The 15,088-nt window shown below is 59.1% G+C and overlaps 2 protein-coding genes across 4 annotated transcripts in view; both read left to right on the top strand.

The window, feature by feature from the left end:
* Nucleotides 1–9,390, top strand: part of RNF157 (ring finger protein 157) — a 79,114-nt gene extending 69,724 nt beyond the window's left edge. The window contains exons 18-20 of one of the 2 annotated variants that reach the window (XM_032429377.1): nt 921–1,031; nt 4,709–4,749; nt 6,531–6,590. In XM_032429377.1, the coding sequence (XP_032285268.1) occupies nt 921–1,031; nt 4,709–4,749 (152 nt within the window). In that variant the 3' untranslated portion in view covers nt 6,531–6,590. Of the gene's footprint in view, nt 1–920; nt 1,032–4,708; nt 4,750–6,530 lie in introns of both variants that reach the window. The other variant, XM_032429376.1, reaches the window with a different exon arrangement.
* Nucleotides 9,391–10,586: 1,196 nt separating this feature from the next.
* Nucleotides 10,587–14,878, top strand: FOXJ1 (forkhead box J1). 2 transcript variants are annotated; one of them, XM_032429760.1, is made up of 3 exons: nt 10,587–10,683; nt 11,245–11,912; nt 13,650–14,878. In XM_032429760.1, the coding sequence occupies exons 2-3, from the start codon at nt 11,415–11,417 to the stop codon at nt 14,415–14,417; spliced, it is 1,266 nt and encodes a 421-aa protein (XP_032285651.1). In that variant the 5' UTR covers nt 10,587–10,683; nt 11,245–11,414; the 3' UTR covers nt 14,418–14,878. The 2 variants fall into 2 exon arrangements, with proteins under 2 accessions (XP_032285651.1, XP_032285650.1); XM_032429759.1 differs by having other exon boundaries at nt 11,242–11,912.
* The last annotated feature ends 210 nt before the right edge of the window (nt 14,879–15,088 follow it).

Raw genomic sequence — 15,088 nt, 5'->3', positions numbered from 1 at the left:
CTGCTTTAGCGCTGGCCGTCGCTTGGGGAGTTGAGGGGTGTGCATGCTGGCCTGACCACTCCCGCCTGACCCTGTCGCCCCGAAGGAGGGCCTGGCCGCCAAGGCTGCGCCTCGGCCACACGTGCACGCCAGCCCAAGACAGGCTCGGGCGCTTCTTCCACTTGGTTGATGTCTTCAGTGCTCGAGGTTCCCAAGTCTCACCCTCTGTGATCGCTTCCCCCCCATAGAATGTTCGCTTCTGAAAAATGCAGGGTGGCGGGCGGTTTCCGCCTGACATTCCATAGCCCACACAATGGATCTATGTTTTTTCCTCTCCCTTTCATCAAGAGAAGACCGGAGGCGTGGGGGAAGCTAGAAAAAATAACATCTGAAACCTTCCCCTTCCCTTTACATGTCCGTAGGTTTGTGCTCAGACCCTTAAAACACACTCAGAATAACAAACTAAGTTTCATAGGAAAATAAAACATAATTTTGTGAAGGTGGTGATCCTGACTAATATGCAAAATTATGGAACCTGAGACCTTTAGTTTTTGTTTTATGTATTTATCATTTTACAGAGCCTTGCGGTCATAAACACCCGACGGGCCCCGACAGACGCAGGCAGGAGCAGGGGCAGCCTCTCTCCACGCCCCCTGTGCGGCTCTCTGTGGAGCCCACGTCCCGCAGCTCTCCAGTGGTCTCCCCACCTGCTGGGAAGGGGCCAGTTCAGGAGACAGGGCAGGACAGGGCAAAAACACAGACAGGTCCACGCAGTTTGATTCCTTTATTGTCCACTCTTTACCCACTTAATTACTGTCTTTTTTTTAACATATGATTTGATTTTTTTGTCTCCATCCTTAAGATTTTTTTTTTTTTTAAGGACAGCAAAGCAGAGAAAAAATACAGCCAGCCCCTCTCTAACTGCGTTAACTCCGTTACAGGCCAGAGGACATGCGCATTTCTAGGTATGGAGTGTGACAATAACAATGACTTTGGCATCGCCAGCGTGAAAGCACTGGACAATAAGCTGTGCCCTGAGGTCTGCTTACCTGGTGAGTGGCAGTCTGCTGAACATGAACTTGGTGGGAGACGCTCCCCTGCTCGCACCCCTGCTCTCACCCTGGGACACCCACCTCCTGCCCTGCCCTTCCTGCAAGAAGGCCTGGGCTATGCTAGGACGCTGGAAGCCAGATGCTGGAAGGAAGTGAGGAGGCCTCGGGAGAGTCCTTGAACTTTGTGCAGACAGCAAACCCTGCTCTGAGCAAGACTGTTAGGACAGGAAGACAGGAGTAAAACCCCCTCTCCTTCTGAATTGGCCTGACTTCGCCGCCCTCCACCCCGATCCTGGGGTGGGGTCCCATGGCAGGTGGCCTGGTCTTGTTTTCATCAACAGGAAGTTTGAGGCAGACCCTGCCTCTCTGAGAAGGTCTTGGAAAGATAGCCTGAGTCCTTGAAAAGGGGATCCAATCCCTAGCTCCTCGGAAGGAATTTGTTTAGTTAGGAGCAGGGAGGAATTTGAAAGCCGACGTGGTTTCGATTAGCACATGGCTCTCTGAGCCAGTGAGCTTTGGGTTACCAGTCGCATTGTACTTACTATACTTGGAGGTCAGGGATCGAGGATGACTATGCTCCCTGGAGCCCTAACTTTAAATTTGGTCAGGACTATCGACATGCCCCTTGTCCCTTCTCCTGATACTAAGCTGAACCTGGGGTAACTTCTTACGCAGGAACCATGCTAATCACACTGTGAGCACTCACCTCCTTCTAGTCTATGTGCTCGTTCAAGGGCTCCACGAACCGCTTCTCTGAAGCCAAGTCTTGCCCAGGTGGACTAGGTCAAAACCGCCCTCACAGCAGAGATTGTCCTCCATGTTGTGGTGTCTGTAACCCCTTCAAGATCCCCTGAAATGAAGACTTGAACTCAGAACAGCCACGTCACCTCGTGGGTCCAGTGCTTTACTCGCTCAGCGAAGCGGCTAGAGGCTTTGGAGCGGTGCGGGCGGCCACTGTCCGTCAGCCTGCGAGAGACACCAGGCCTCTCACGCCCGGCCCCACACAGGCTGGTGGCCCGGAAGCCGTCATTCCCAGAAGATGCTTTCTCCAGCCTTTCAAAGGCCTCTCTCCGGTTGTTTTCTATTTAGTGTGTCCTGAAGATACTGCCCAGGACTCTTGACGTTCAGTGAGGCCAAAAGATGCCATGTCAGTCCTCCTGCTTCTCCTGCCTGCTGGTGGAGGAGGGAGCGTGGACCCAGTCGGGCCTGGACTGGAGCTGTGGGGCCCGGGCACACGTCACTTCTTGCCTTCCCACTCCTCACCTCGCTTCCGTCTGTCCATTTGTTTTTCACGTCTTTTTGCCAAATGTAAATCTGTCTGTCTGGTTTGTTTCTTTTGAAGCTCATTTCTGTTACGTAGACTTCGTGTGGAAGTTCATGTTCACCGCGCCAGCCTCACCTCCTGCCCCCCCCGCCCCCGGCCACGCTGTGTCCGACACCACGCTTGCTGGGCGTGCGCACATCCCAGAGGCTCCTGCTTACGTCTCCAGTCCTAACTGGCAAGGGCCTGCATTCATTCGATAGATTCTCTGAGAAAAAATATTTGCAAAGATAAATTAATCCCTGCTCCACAAAACATGGGATGCTTCTGTGGCAAGCATTACGAGAAGGATTTGAATTGGCACCCCGTGTCACTGGGCGGGGCAGATGACATCTCTGTCCTCTGCCCTGTGTCTGTGGCGCTCTCTAGCAGCCATCCTTTGGCTAGGCTCCTGCCTCCCTCGAGGGGTGCCCCCACCCACCCCCGTTTTTTGGCAGAGGGAGCTGCCGGGAACTGTCTTAGGCCATGCTGGTGGAAACGGAGCTTGTTCTGCTTCCTCCTGCCCCTGACCCCCTCTGGCCAACCTGCTTGTTGATATTTATTCCACTTACGGGATTGCTTGCGGGAAGAGGAAAGGACCCCGGGGTCCCTTATGGTGCTCTCAAGAGCCAGCGGGCTGAGACGAGACTAGGTTCACAGTTCAGGCCAGTCGTGCAACCAAATGCCTGTGACGCCTGTCGGGAGAGCAACTCAGGTAGAAGCACTTGAGGTGTCCCCTTGTCCCCTCCCCAGAGGTCACAAGGGCTCTTAGGGGAGAGGGAAACACGTCTGCTTTCTTGGTAAAATGTTTCTCTGGTTCTGCTGTTAGCATCACACTGGTAGCAGTGGGATGGGGACCTCTCGGGAAGCATCTGTTGGGTTAATAACAGGAGTATCCACTGCGGTAGGTCCCGTGGAATAAATAGGCCTCCTCATGCTCAGCTCTTAAGTTCACACTTCCATCCTGTGACTGAGACGCCCGCGGGCTGGCTTGGCTCCATGTTCTGCGGCCGTCAGGACACCTTCTCAGGCACTCGGTCTCTGCTTGAGTCTGTTTCCCTCTCCAAGTGGCGCCGCTCCCTTTATGGAGGGCTGAGGTTCTAGAAGCAGAGCCGCGGGGAGGCTCCCATGCTCTCCCCTGCGCCACATGCTGTCCTCCCCATGCTCATGCGCGCTCTGCCGGGAGACCCAGCTGATGACGAAAACCACGCGGATCCCCATCCTCACCACTCTCATCGCACTCATGGGGGTGCCACTGGGAGGGCGCCCGTGTCCCACCAGCCCTTCTTCCCCTAAGAAGCTTCTGAGCCTTCTTGGGCCCCGAGACCAAGGGGGTGGCGTGTTCTGAGATTGTTCTCAAAGGTCTCAAAGGACGGAAGTCGAAGTTGACAGGTGCAGGTGGTGAGCAGGTTAGAATTGTGAAGCCAGGCTAAGTAGATGTGGTTCCAAGGAATCGGATGGAGTAGCACACAGGCAGCAGCAGGGGCCAGGGCACCAGTGATGAGTCTGTGAACAGATTCTGGGTAGTGTATGTGATGGAGAAAATAAAGCAAGACTCATTTGGGTTTGTTGGTGGAAATAGAAATATATTTTTAAATGACCTCATTGTGCAGGAGTGGACGTACCCAGTGAAACGGAGCAATACCTACAGAAACCTGAAATTCAGGTCACTCCTCTCTTCAAGCCTCACGACCTGAGATGGAGGTGCTGCTAGGAAAGTTTACACTTCATAGACACGAAGGGAAAATCTGAATTCGGTTTCTCTTTCCACTGGAAACTCTTTGAGACAATCACACTATTCTAGCGCTTACATCTAATCAGTGGCTTGGTAGAGGCAGGAAAGGGGTGTGCGGAATTCCCCTAAATATGCTCCCCAGATCTACCTCTAGAGGTCTCTCTGCTCGCCCATTTCTCCTCCTCTAGATGGGACTTGCAGGGAAGGCACCTTGATCTACCTCCACGAAGGATTTCAGTCACCAAGCTCCCGTGTCTGGCTGGAGGGCTGCACGGGGCCGCAGGAGAGTCCTAGCAGGGTTTTGCTGAGGGCCCATCACATCCCGTGCAGCGGGGAGGGCACCTCGTTATCGCTGCTCAACCTCCGCCTCGCCGCCGAGTGGATCAAGAAGCCCGGGAGAACAGATGCTGGAGCTCTAGTCTTGAGGCTATTCCAGAAGGAACGGTTTTCAGCCCTGGCTAAGGCTTCTGGAGTGGTGGCGTTGGTAGCAAGCACTCCTGTGAATTCAGAGTCAGGACAGCCTGTCGGGCCGGCGTCCCGTGGCGAGCTGGTTGGTGGCGGCGGCGGCGTGGATTGTAATGTGTGCGTGTGTGTGTCTTCTCTCTTGTTCACCGTTTGCTTTTGGTCTCTCCCACCAAACAGCCGCCGTTCCGGAGTCCTGCCCCATAAACATTGAGGACTAGGTAGGACATCTACCAAATTCTATAAGTGAACGAACAGCTCATTGCATTTTGGGGGTTCCTAACCTAAAGGGCAGTCTTGCCTTCTCTTCGTCCTGTCACACTTGAGCACCATCCTTAGAGGAGAAAGCACTTTTGACCCATGTCCCAGACTCCAGGGAAGAGAAATCTCCAAATTCCATCTGGGTGTGAGAGATACCTACGAATTTTCTGTTTCGCCCACTTCTCTTCCTGGGGGCCCACCTCCACAGACTATTAGAGCCTTAGGATGGATTATCACACCAGGACCCTTACGGTAAATAAGCAGTTTATACCTACTTAATCCTAGTGTTCAGACCATTAGAGGGGCTTGGGCTGGCCCTAGTGTGAGGCTGACCCCAGACGTGGGAGAGCAGCCCCCTCAAACACGAGCACAGTGAGCCTCGGGCCCTCCCTGTGCACCCGGGCAGCCGGGTCTGTCCCCTGTAGGAGTCCTCTGAGGGGCCAGGCCTGCCCCGGAGGAGGGCAGGGGTTCCTGGTTCCCTCGGAGGAGGGCGGGGGTTCCCGATTCCCTCGCAGTGTGAGATGCGCACTGTGGCGGTGCGACAGGTTGGGGGGCACCGTGGAGCAAGCGTGCCTCACCGGGCTGGGGGTCCTCATGAAGGCGGGCCACGTGGAGGTGCAGCTCCGGAGGGCTGCGGGGAAGGCCGCAGGGAGGGCCGGGGGACCCCATGGAGTTAGGTCTTCACCCGGAGCCTCTGTCTCGGGGGAGGTGGGTGGTTCACACTGCACTGGATTGGATGAGCCTGTCTGGGCCAGGAAGACAGTTGAGGGGAGACCCCGGGAGAAATGAGGGTGGCCTGATAAGCGTGGGGGCTGGTTGTTGAGCACACCCTACGAGTCAGTCCTGTGAGGAGAGCACTCAGCCCCCATTTGATGGGTGGGAGAACCAAGGCTCCCAGTGAAGTGAGCTGCCCAGGAGCATGCAGCCAGGCAGTCAGGACCCAGGAGTGAAGCCCGGGTTTTCTGACCACAGGTGGACAAACAGGAGGCAGGGATGGATTAAATCCAGAGCACCAAGGACAGGGCAGCCAAAGATGGGCTTCCGGCCCCAGCAGCCAGTGCTGATCGGGCAGGAGTGGCGACAGATTTGGGGGAGGATGAGAAGTTTAGTGCGTGCTGCCTGGGGGATCCCAGGGCTCTCGGGCTGGTGTCTCCCGGGGTTGACAGTGACCTCAGCGGGCTGCTAGGGGCAGGAGGGGATGCACAGCAGGAGGTGTGCAAGAGGGGTGCTGCAGACATCACCCCGGCTCCCCACCCCCATGCCCTTCTGTCCCTGGCACCCTGCTGGGCTACCAGCCCCCACAGCAAACACTGACACCGGACCCACATTAACACGCTCTTCTCACTCTCGTCCACTGCTTCCTGCCCTGGCGAAACCTCAGCTACACCTGGTTTCTTTGTCCTGTCCACCATAACATACAGGCAAACTTAAACAGACACAGAAGTGGATTGCAGGGCAAGTTCACAGAACAAGAGCTACCCTGCATGTTCCTCTCCGTCCATAGTCTCCATAGTGGCCATGACTGTACTTAGCCCGGTAGGACAGGAGCAGTCCCCTGCCCCTAAGGTGCCCACCGCACCCAATTCTCTTTCCCTCGCTGTGGCCCGTGCACACGCACGGGAGTTTCAGATAACACGCATCCTGCTAGACTCCGTGCCGAACTCCTGGGCTGTCCCGCTGGAGAAGCCGTCTGGACCCGGCCAGAGATCGGCTTCTATTCCCTTCCTTCTCTCCACTCCAGGCACCTGGCAGGCCGATGACAACGTTGTCAGTCGTCGGAACGCACAGCGCCGGCGCTTATCATCCGGCAGCCTGGAGGACCCCGAGGACAGGCCCTGTGTGTGGGGTCCTTTGGCCGTCTGAGAGCCCCAGCCCGTGCACCTGGGCTCCCTCCTGCCCCCACCTTCCATCCTGGCCTCACTGGACTGCTGGCCTCCTGGGCATCCTCAGCGAGACCATGAAGACTCTGCATCCAGACGAAAGCTGGACGTGGAGGTCCACCTGCTCCTGCTCCCAGCCCGGTCTCCTCCATAACCATGACCCTTCCCCTACCAGCAGGAACTCGAAGCCTCCTCTCTCCTTGTGGGCTGGAGCCTCTCAATGAACTGCTGCTCATGGGACCCTTTGCAGAGACTCTCTGGAATGTATCCACCCTATCTTGATCTTCAGGTGGAGCCGAGATCCACAGGCTGGTTGTTTCTCATCTTTTTCTCCTTAGGGGGCGTACCAAGAGGACCTGGAGTTTTGGCAGTTTCATTACAAACACCCATCTGGCATTTTCTTGTCTCTGGAACATCATAAGCAATTTGAACCCTCCACTTTGGGGTGGGGTTGGGGGATGGCTCCTGTGAGAAGGGAAAGCCATTTTGCACTCTAAGCCAAGTTTCCCTCAAAAAGCATTAGGAGCTCCTTTCTGAAGGATGAGAAACGGTGGCAACCAAAAAGTTGGTTGAAAAAACAGTTCTTGCTTCTGGTCACAGAGCTAGTGTCCTGGGCCTCGTGTGTCTGTCTGCTTAGGAAGGAGGCCTTGAATCTGAGAATCCCCCAGTTACATGATTACCCTTAAGAAGGTTATTCATGGTCAGGTGCATTCATGAAGGCCTGGGACACCATCCTAAGGTGACTTCTCAAAAAACACATTTTTGGCCACTTCTGTCTGCCAGGCACTGTGTTGTTAGCTGTCCTATATTCTCACATTTCATCACTGCACCCCGTCAGGTGGCATTCTTACACCTATCATCCCTGTCTCCACCCCTTCTTGTGAATAGTTGACGAAATAGGCAGAGGGAGGGGGTTGAGCAGTGATTCTCAAGTTGGAGCCCAGGAGTCCCAAAGGAGGAGGAGCACGCTGCCGAGCTGGGGCTAGCGCTGATGGGGGAGCCTCCCCACCCCACGGGTTTCTCTCCCCTGCCTTCCAGATCTGCTGAGCCTGGCGGGGCGGGGGGGGGGGGATGGGGAGGTACTCCTTCCCCAGGCTCTTTAGAGATTCAGAGATACTGTTCAAATCATGTGCCCCCCAGCCCTCCTCAGCCCCGTGTAAGGCATGTAGACAAAAGTCTGAAACAGCGAGGAGTTACTCCTCCTCTCTCAACACTGGTGTTGCCAGGGGTTCCACCTAGTTCTTGGACAGATGTGTTGTCCACTGGCTTTGGGGAAAGGTGGTCTTTTAGTGGAGCATGAAATAGGGAAGCAAGGTCACATACAGCCATTTGTGAGGCTGAGATGCCGTGGAGCCTTAAGCTCTGCCCATCATGATGGCCTGTCTTCATATTTGGAATCGTTACCTGAAAGAGTTTTTTCAGGGCCGTTTCCAACACCCCAAAGAGAGCCCAGTGCCCAGGGAATCCTTCGCACCTTCTGTGTAGCTTCTTTGCACTGTCAGGCCTTGTGGTTATGGCTTAGGTCCTGCCCTGGTTGGGGGAAGGCCTGTTGTCCTGACAGACATGACATGAACCAAGCCTGAATCGAAGCTTCTGTCCTGAGTCCCCATGTCCCCCTCTCCGAGGGCCTGCCATGGACTCTGCTGCTTCAGGCCCCACTCCTTGTCCTTTCTTTCCCCCAATATTCTTACAGCCCCTTGTGTGTTTGACATTGGAGCAATAACCCCACTTCCTGATGTCCTTGAAGTTTAAGCCCCAGGGAATGGGGAGCTTCCCTTAGCCTGGGGTGGTGGCACACAGCCTCGGATTCACAGTGTGGTGTTACCCGAGATGAAAGAGATGCAGGTAAACAGTAGCCACAGTGGCCAGGAACCCTGAGGGGAAACCATTATCACCCTCTTCTGAGGAGGACCAGCCTGTGTCCTTCCTCGAAGCACATACTGGGTCCTCCCCCCAGCAAGAGGCTCACAAAGATTCTTCAAGGCCTTGGTTCCATAATCAAGACATGCCTGGGTTAGAAATGGCCCTTTCACCCCTGTTTCTCAGACCGAGCTTTCCATCTCTCTCTCTCTCTCTCTCTTCCCCTCCCCATCTCCCCTCTTTGTTCTTATTTGGCTCTTAGGCAAGCAGAAATACCCCATCCAAAGGAGCTGCTCTTTAGTCAGCCTGATCAGGGAACAGGGCAGCTGCCAACCCTACTGCCCCAGTCCATCATCCGGAGACAGTCATGTTCTGAGCAATTGACCCAGAGAGAATGGGATGGGGCCTGGCTCTTCACCTGAGGGCACAGACTGTCTGGAGGCCTGTGGCTTCTCCCGCCAACTCCCGCCAGAGGTCTGAGCTCTCCCGTGGCCTCCAGGTGGTGTGGTGATCCAGAGCCTTTTTCCCTTCCTCACCCAGTTCCACACACCAGAGTTTATGCCCACATAAACTCTGGGGCATCTCCTGGGCACAGACCCACACACTTCGAGCTGTCTCACCTGGGGAGAGTTCGTGTCCTGCCCGCCTGATCTTGGCATGCTGGTTGATCACTTCGCTTTAGGACCTGCACACCTGGTGTGTGCAGGTGTGTGTGTGTGGACTGTTGGTACCATCCGTGTACCCCCTCCCACTCATGGGTACACTCATGGTCACACTACAGTGGGGACGTCAAGGATGCAATATTTATGGATTGCTGCATGATTCTTAAAAACGAATAAAACTGTTTACAAGGGAAGGAGAGCTGTTAATTGTGCCCTTGGCTTATTTGTGAAAGTCTCTGACTTTGTCCAGTGCTCAAATATTTTTACTCAAGAGAATCTAGAAGTGGAGGAGTGGGAGAGGGCATGGGGTAGGGAAAGACACGCTCCGGGGTAGGAGGTGGACACTGATGTGCCACCCTGTGGGCACAGGCTTCCCACCCCTGCCCTCCTGCTTCTGGGCAGAGGCCTGAGTAAGGAGCCCGCACCCCACCCTCACCCTTAAACCGGAGAACTTCCACCACTGCAGCTCCTCAATAATTGAAGAGCAGGAAAGCTGGTGGGAGGAGGGAGGCCAGGGGAAGGGACGAGGAAGCCCCTGGTGTCCCCCCACCCCTAGTCCCTGCCACTTAAAAGTTGGTGACACTAACGGGGCAAATGACCCTGCGAGGAGAATTCAGCGAGTCGTGGCTTCTCTTGAGTTTCACTCACCGGCTCCGTTTCCTCAGCTATCTGAAAAGGAGGGAGAGCCCCTCCGCAGAAGCCTCTGGAAGGTCAGCTTCCGGGAACCTTGCAGAGTACAGGGGAGGGGAGGGAGCCGCTTACCGGGAAACCCTACCCGCCGCGGGGCGTCTGGGATCGGTGCAGCCGGGACCTGAGCGGCAGGTGGCATCGGAGAGTCGGACCTGCCTGCGGGCACCGAGACGACGCTCGGGGTGGGGAGGGTGGGAGAGGGCACAGAAACGTGAGCCCAGAAGAGAGGAAAGGAAACCCCAAGCACACGGTGCCCGAGCCCGCTCCCAGCCTGGGCCCCCGCGGAGCCGCCAACGCCCCGGAGCAGCCGGGACCGGAAGGGAGCGAGGGCAGGAGAGCGGCGGCCGGGGCGAACGGCTCCCCGGCGTGCCCGGGGCCTCGGGCGGGACCGCGCGCTTCTCCGAGCCCTGCGCGGGGCCCTCGAGCGGGAATGCGCGGAGCGGGGACGCGGTGGCGGGTAGGGGGCTGGGTGGCGCGGGAGAGGGCGGCAGAAGGAGGGAGTTCCAGGAGAGTTACCGCCAGAGAGAGTGGCTAGGGCCCGCGGTCTCCTTGGAAACGTGCTGACCAATAGCAGCAGCGGAAGCTGTTTATGGGGGCGGGGCGTCGCCATGGCAGCAGAAGAAGCCTTTGCAGCGGCTACTTAATGCCGGTCCGGGGGCCACCGGCGCTCAGAGAGGCGCCGTCGGGCGGGGGGGCGACAAGAAGCGCTGGCGGGGCCGTCGAGCTGGGGACAGAGAGCCGCAGGGGGTGGGAGGAACTTCTTCCAGAACCTTCTTTTGGCCCGGGCTGCTCTCTGAGCCAGGTAAGGGACTGAGACGGCTGCGGCCGCGGGAAGGGAGGGTGTCGGTACCAGCCCGCTCTCCCATCCGTCCTCGACGGAAGTGGTGGACCCGGGAATGACATCTGAGTTTGGGGGACACTTACTTCTCGCCCCCCCCCCATAACTCCTATCCTGTTTCCTTCCTTCCCCGTTATCCCCCATCCTAATATCTCTTTTCAAAGATCAGACGACCTCCCCGTCTCCCTCCCGGTGATACTGCCCTCCTGGGTTCCCTCGCCCCATTTCCACTTGTTGCGGGGGGGGGTGATTTCCCGCTCTTGGGGAGAAGGTGATAGCCTCAGAGGCCCCTACCCTCCTTCCTCCTTTGGCTAATAAAGTCGCTTCTAAAACCTTGGAGAGGAAAAGAGAGACGGACCCAGTGGGGGTCGGACCCCCGGGCACAGCTTCTGTTTCCCAGACCTCGGCCAGAAAAGATCCTCGCCAGCAACGGGGACGATTTTAGAGGAGCCTCCCCCTCGCACACACTCTCCCCTCGGGGGCGAGGGGGAAGTGCTCAGCTCCCGCTGTGGTCCTCCCCAGCAGGTACCACATTCATATTCGGAGGAGGCGACCCCGTGGTCGCGGGATGGAAGCGCGCGTCCGGGAGGCCCTGTAACCAGAGCCGCGGGAGTCAGCGGGCTAGGGAGCGCTGCGGGCTACCCCCCGGCTCAGCCCGTGGATGTTGACCGCCCCCTCGGAGAGTCCCCGCAGACATGGCGGAGAGCTGGCTACGCCTCTCGGGTGCAGGGGCGGCGGAGGAGGCCGGGCCGGAGGGCGGCCTGGAGGAGCCCGACGCCCTGGATGACAGCCTGACCAGCCTGCAGTGGCTGCAGGAATTCTCCATTCTCAACGCCAAGGCCCCCGCCCTGCCGCCGGGGGGCACCGACCCCCACGGCTACCACCAGGTGCCGGGCTCGGCCGCTCCGGGGTCCCCCCTGGCGGCCGATCCCGCCTGCCTGGGGCAGCCGCACACTCCGGGTAAGCCCACGTCGTCGTGCACGTCGCGGAGCGCGCCCCCGGGGTTGCAGGCCCCGCCCCCCGACGACGTGGACTACGCCACCAACCCGAATGTGAAGCCGCCTTACTCTTACGCCACGCTCATCTGCATGGCCATGCAGGCCAGTAAGGCCACCAAGATCACCCTGTCCGCCATCTACAAGTGGATCACGGACAACTTCTGCTACTTCCGCCACGCTGATCCCACCTGGCAGGTAGGGGAGGCGCGGGTGGCGGCCGCTCCCTCCCCGCTCTCCTCCTCCCTCCCCACGCCAGGGCAGACTGGACTAAGGTCCCCAGGTCCGCAAGCCAAGTAGGCTCGGTGCAGCCAGGGCTCCAGGGGAGGAAGGCCATCGAGGAAGGACCTCAAGGGAGCCTAGTGCTTGGAATTGCCCCTCCTTTGACTTCAGAGAGGGAGGAGGGAGGATGTTTAAAGGGCTTTAGAAAGGGGGCAGACCCCGAAATTCCTGGGGAAAGCACCTGTCACTCATCCAGTAGACCCAGCTCAGAGACCAGGGTCAGACTGTGTGTGGACATGGTCCCCTAAGAGAGGATGATGGACTAAGGGACACATTTTTGTCCCAAGTCCTAGAATTCCTAGACACCGCCCTGCCAAAGGACACTTGTCAAGGCCAGACTCAGAATCGGATGCTGGAGCATCGCCCCTGCCAGGCTCTGCATCCTGTGTTGTTTCAGTTGGCTGGGGGAGGGCAATGGGGTGTGAAGGCCAGCTGCGTCCCAGTAGGGCTATGGGGTCTTCCTAAAGTAAAGCTGCTGCCCCAGCCCCTCACCCCAACTCCTCCCCTGTTTCCTGCCTGCTGTCTTCCCCGCTCTTCTCAGTCAGCCTCCCTGGGGGGACAATTACCTGAGCCAGGTGCTTTCCACAGGGGCTCTCCCTCCCGCACTGGCTTCGCGTTCCAAGTCTCCGGAACCTGGCACAGAGCAGCCAAGGGGCCCAAGCCTCCATGTAAACATCCCAGCCTTGCCAGGGGGCACGACCCACCCACCCACCCTGCCTTCTGGGCCCTAAACCCCTGTCCCCCAGCATGGTTTGGACAAGACAATGCACCTAGGAATGAACAAGGCAGGATGGTGATTTGACAAGGCCAGGCAGACACGAGTCTGCCATCATCAGGATCAGGGGCTACTTAGGGACAGAGGCCCCAGAACATCCAGACTTTTCCCTGGGGATACCCACAGGGAGCAGGCTGGAGAAGCACAGTCCCAAACTCTTCCATATTTGCGTGGGCCCTGACTCTGGCGCAAGTGCCATTTGTACCCTCAGTGAGAAAGCAGAGAGACCCCCAGCCCCCACCCTCCCCGAAACCTGTGAAGCTCAGGCTGCAGGAAATGGGCCTCAGGAATGAGCCCTGTGCTCTAGGCTGGGTAATAATCAACTGAGGCCTCCATAGCCTGGGTGGGAGGAGCGGGCCGTGGGGGTGAGGGCCCAGGCCAGCAGCCGGCTCAACAAACGAGCAAAGTCCTCAGATCCCCCCACACTTCATCCCTACGCGCTCAGAGCACACACCCTCACACCCTGGCTAGCCCGGCTCCCCCCACCCCTGCCTCCACCCACCCACTCCACAAACAGAGAGGGCCAGCCAGGCCCAGGCGGAGTGAGATGGCTGTCCAGGCCCTGGGGGAGCTGAGGCCTTTGGCCCGAGGCCGCAAGCGGTGGGGTAAGGGAGGGAGGGCAGGCCGGGGTGGCACTGCGAGCCACCCTGCGGCTCAGGGCTCGGATGACTGAGCAGGCACATATCCTGGCAACAGGGAACAAAAGCTCCCGACAGCACTCCTGGCTCCCGGTGCCCAGTGGCTGGTGTCCCAGAGCCGCTGGTCAGAGCAGTGCGGCCGTCCCTCCTCCCGTGCGGGCAGGAGCTCTCGTTGCCGCCCGTCGCTGGCCCTTCCCACTCACCCAGCCCACCTCTTTCTCTCCTCTCCCCCGTGCCCAGAATTCCATCCGCCACAACCTGTCCCTGAACAAGTGCTTCATCAAAGTGCCTCGGGAGAAGGACGAGCCGGGCAAGGGGGGCTTCTGGCGCATCGACCCCCAGTACGCCGAGCGGCTGCTGAGCGGGGCCTTCAAGAAGCGGCGGCTGCCCCCGGTGCACATCCACCCGGCCTTCGCCCGCCAGGCCTCGCAGGAGCCCAGCACCGCCCCGTGGGCCGGGCCGCTGACCGTGAACACCGAGGCCCAGCAGCTGCTGCGGGAGTTCGAGGAGGCCACCGGGGAGGCGGGCTGGGCTGCGGGCGAGGGCAGGCTCGGCCATAAGCGCAAACAGCCGCTGCCCAAACGGGTGGCCAAGGTCCCGCGGGCCCCCAGCACCCTGCTGCTGACCCAGGAGGAGCAGGGCGAGCTGGAGCCCCTCAAAGGCAACTTTGACTGGGAGGCCATCTTCGAGGCCGGCACTCTGGGCGGCGAGCTGGGCGCGCTGGAGGCCCTGGAGCTGAGCCCGCCGCTGAGCCCCGCCTCGCACGGGGACGTGGACCTCACCGTCCACGGCCACCACATCGACTGCCCCGCTACCTGGGGGCCTCCGGGGGAGCAGGCCGCCGACAGCCTGGACTTCGACGAGACCTTCCTGGCCACGTCCTTCCTACAGCACCCCTGGGACGAGAGCGGCAGTGGCTGCCTGCCCCCGGAGCCCCTCTTCGAGGCCGGGGACGCCACCCTGGCCGCCGACCTGCAGGACTGGGCCAGCGTGGGCGCCTTCTTGTAAGAGGCCGGGCCCCGCCCCACCTCCGGACAGTGGCCAAGTCAGGGCCCAGACTGCCCCCCAGCACAGGCCCCTGGACACCCTACCGCCCAGGCAGGGGCTGGGCCGGGTCTCCCGAGGCTGGCCCCATGAGGCCGCACGGCCCCCAGCCCGGGCTGCCCTCAGATTCCGGCCCAGGAGGCTGAGAACAGGGGAGGGGGGGGCCCAGGTCCAGAACTGCTGCCTCCCCAGCACCGCCCCCCCCCAATACACACAGTGTTTCATTGATCCTCCTCTCGCCAGCCCCGGGACGGGCTCAGGGCCCTGCACTGTGGGAGCTGCACCCGGAGGGGCCCTGGCCAAGCTGGGGAGCGACAGTACAGGGCCCGCCCCAGGGCACCTCAGCTTCCACGCCTCTCCCTCTCCCGCTGTCCTCCCCAGGTCTCTATCCAGAGAAAGGTCCCAGGTACAACAAATGCTAATTAGGTGACAGCAAATTAACCCCCTGGAGGCCTCTCCGGGCAAAGCCTCCCTGGGGCTGGGGAGGGGTGGGGGAGGAGTGGGGCTGGGGGGGGGGGGGGCGGAGGGCAGAGACAGAATGAGGTCGGGGAGCCTGGTGGGCGAGGAGGTTTTGTAAGGCCTCTGGGGTCTTCTCCTGGCCCCATCCCTAGGGGTGGAAAGGGAGTGTAAATCCC

The sequence above is a fragment of the Phoca vitulina genome, unplaced genomic scaffold, assembly GCF_004348235.1.
Source record: "Phoca vitulina isolate PV1807 unplaced genomic scaffold, GSC_HSeal_1.0 scaffold41, whole genome shotgun sequence".
NCBI classification, from domain to species: Eukaryota; Metazoa; Chordata; class Mammalia; order Carnivora; family Phocidae; genus Phoca; species Phoca vitulina.
This window is presented reverse-complemented; position numbering and strand designations above follow the sequence as displayed.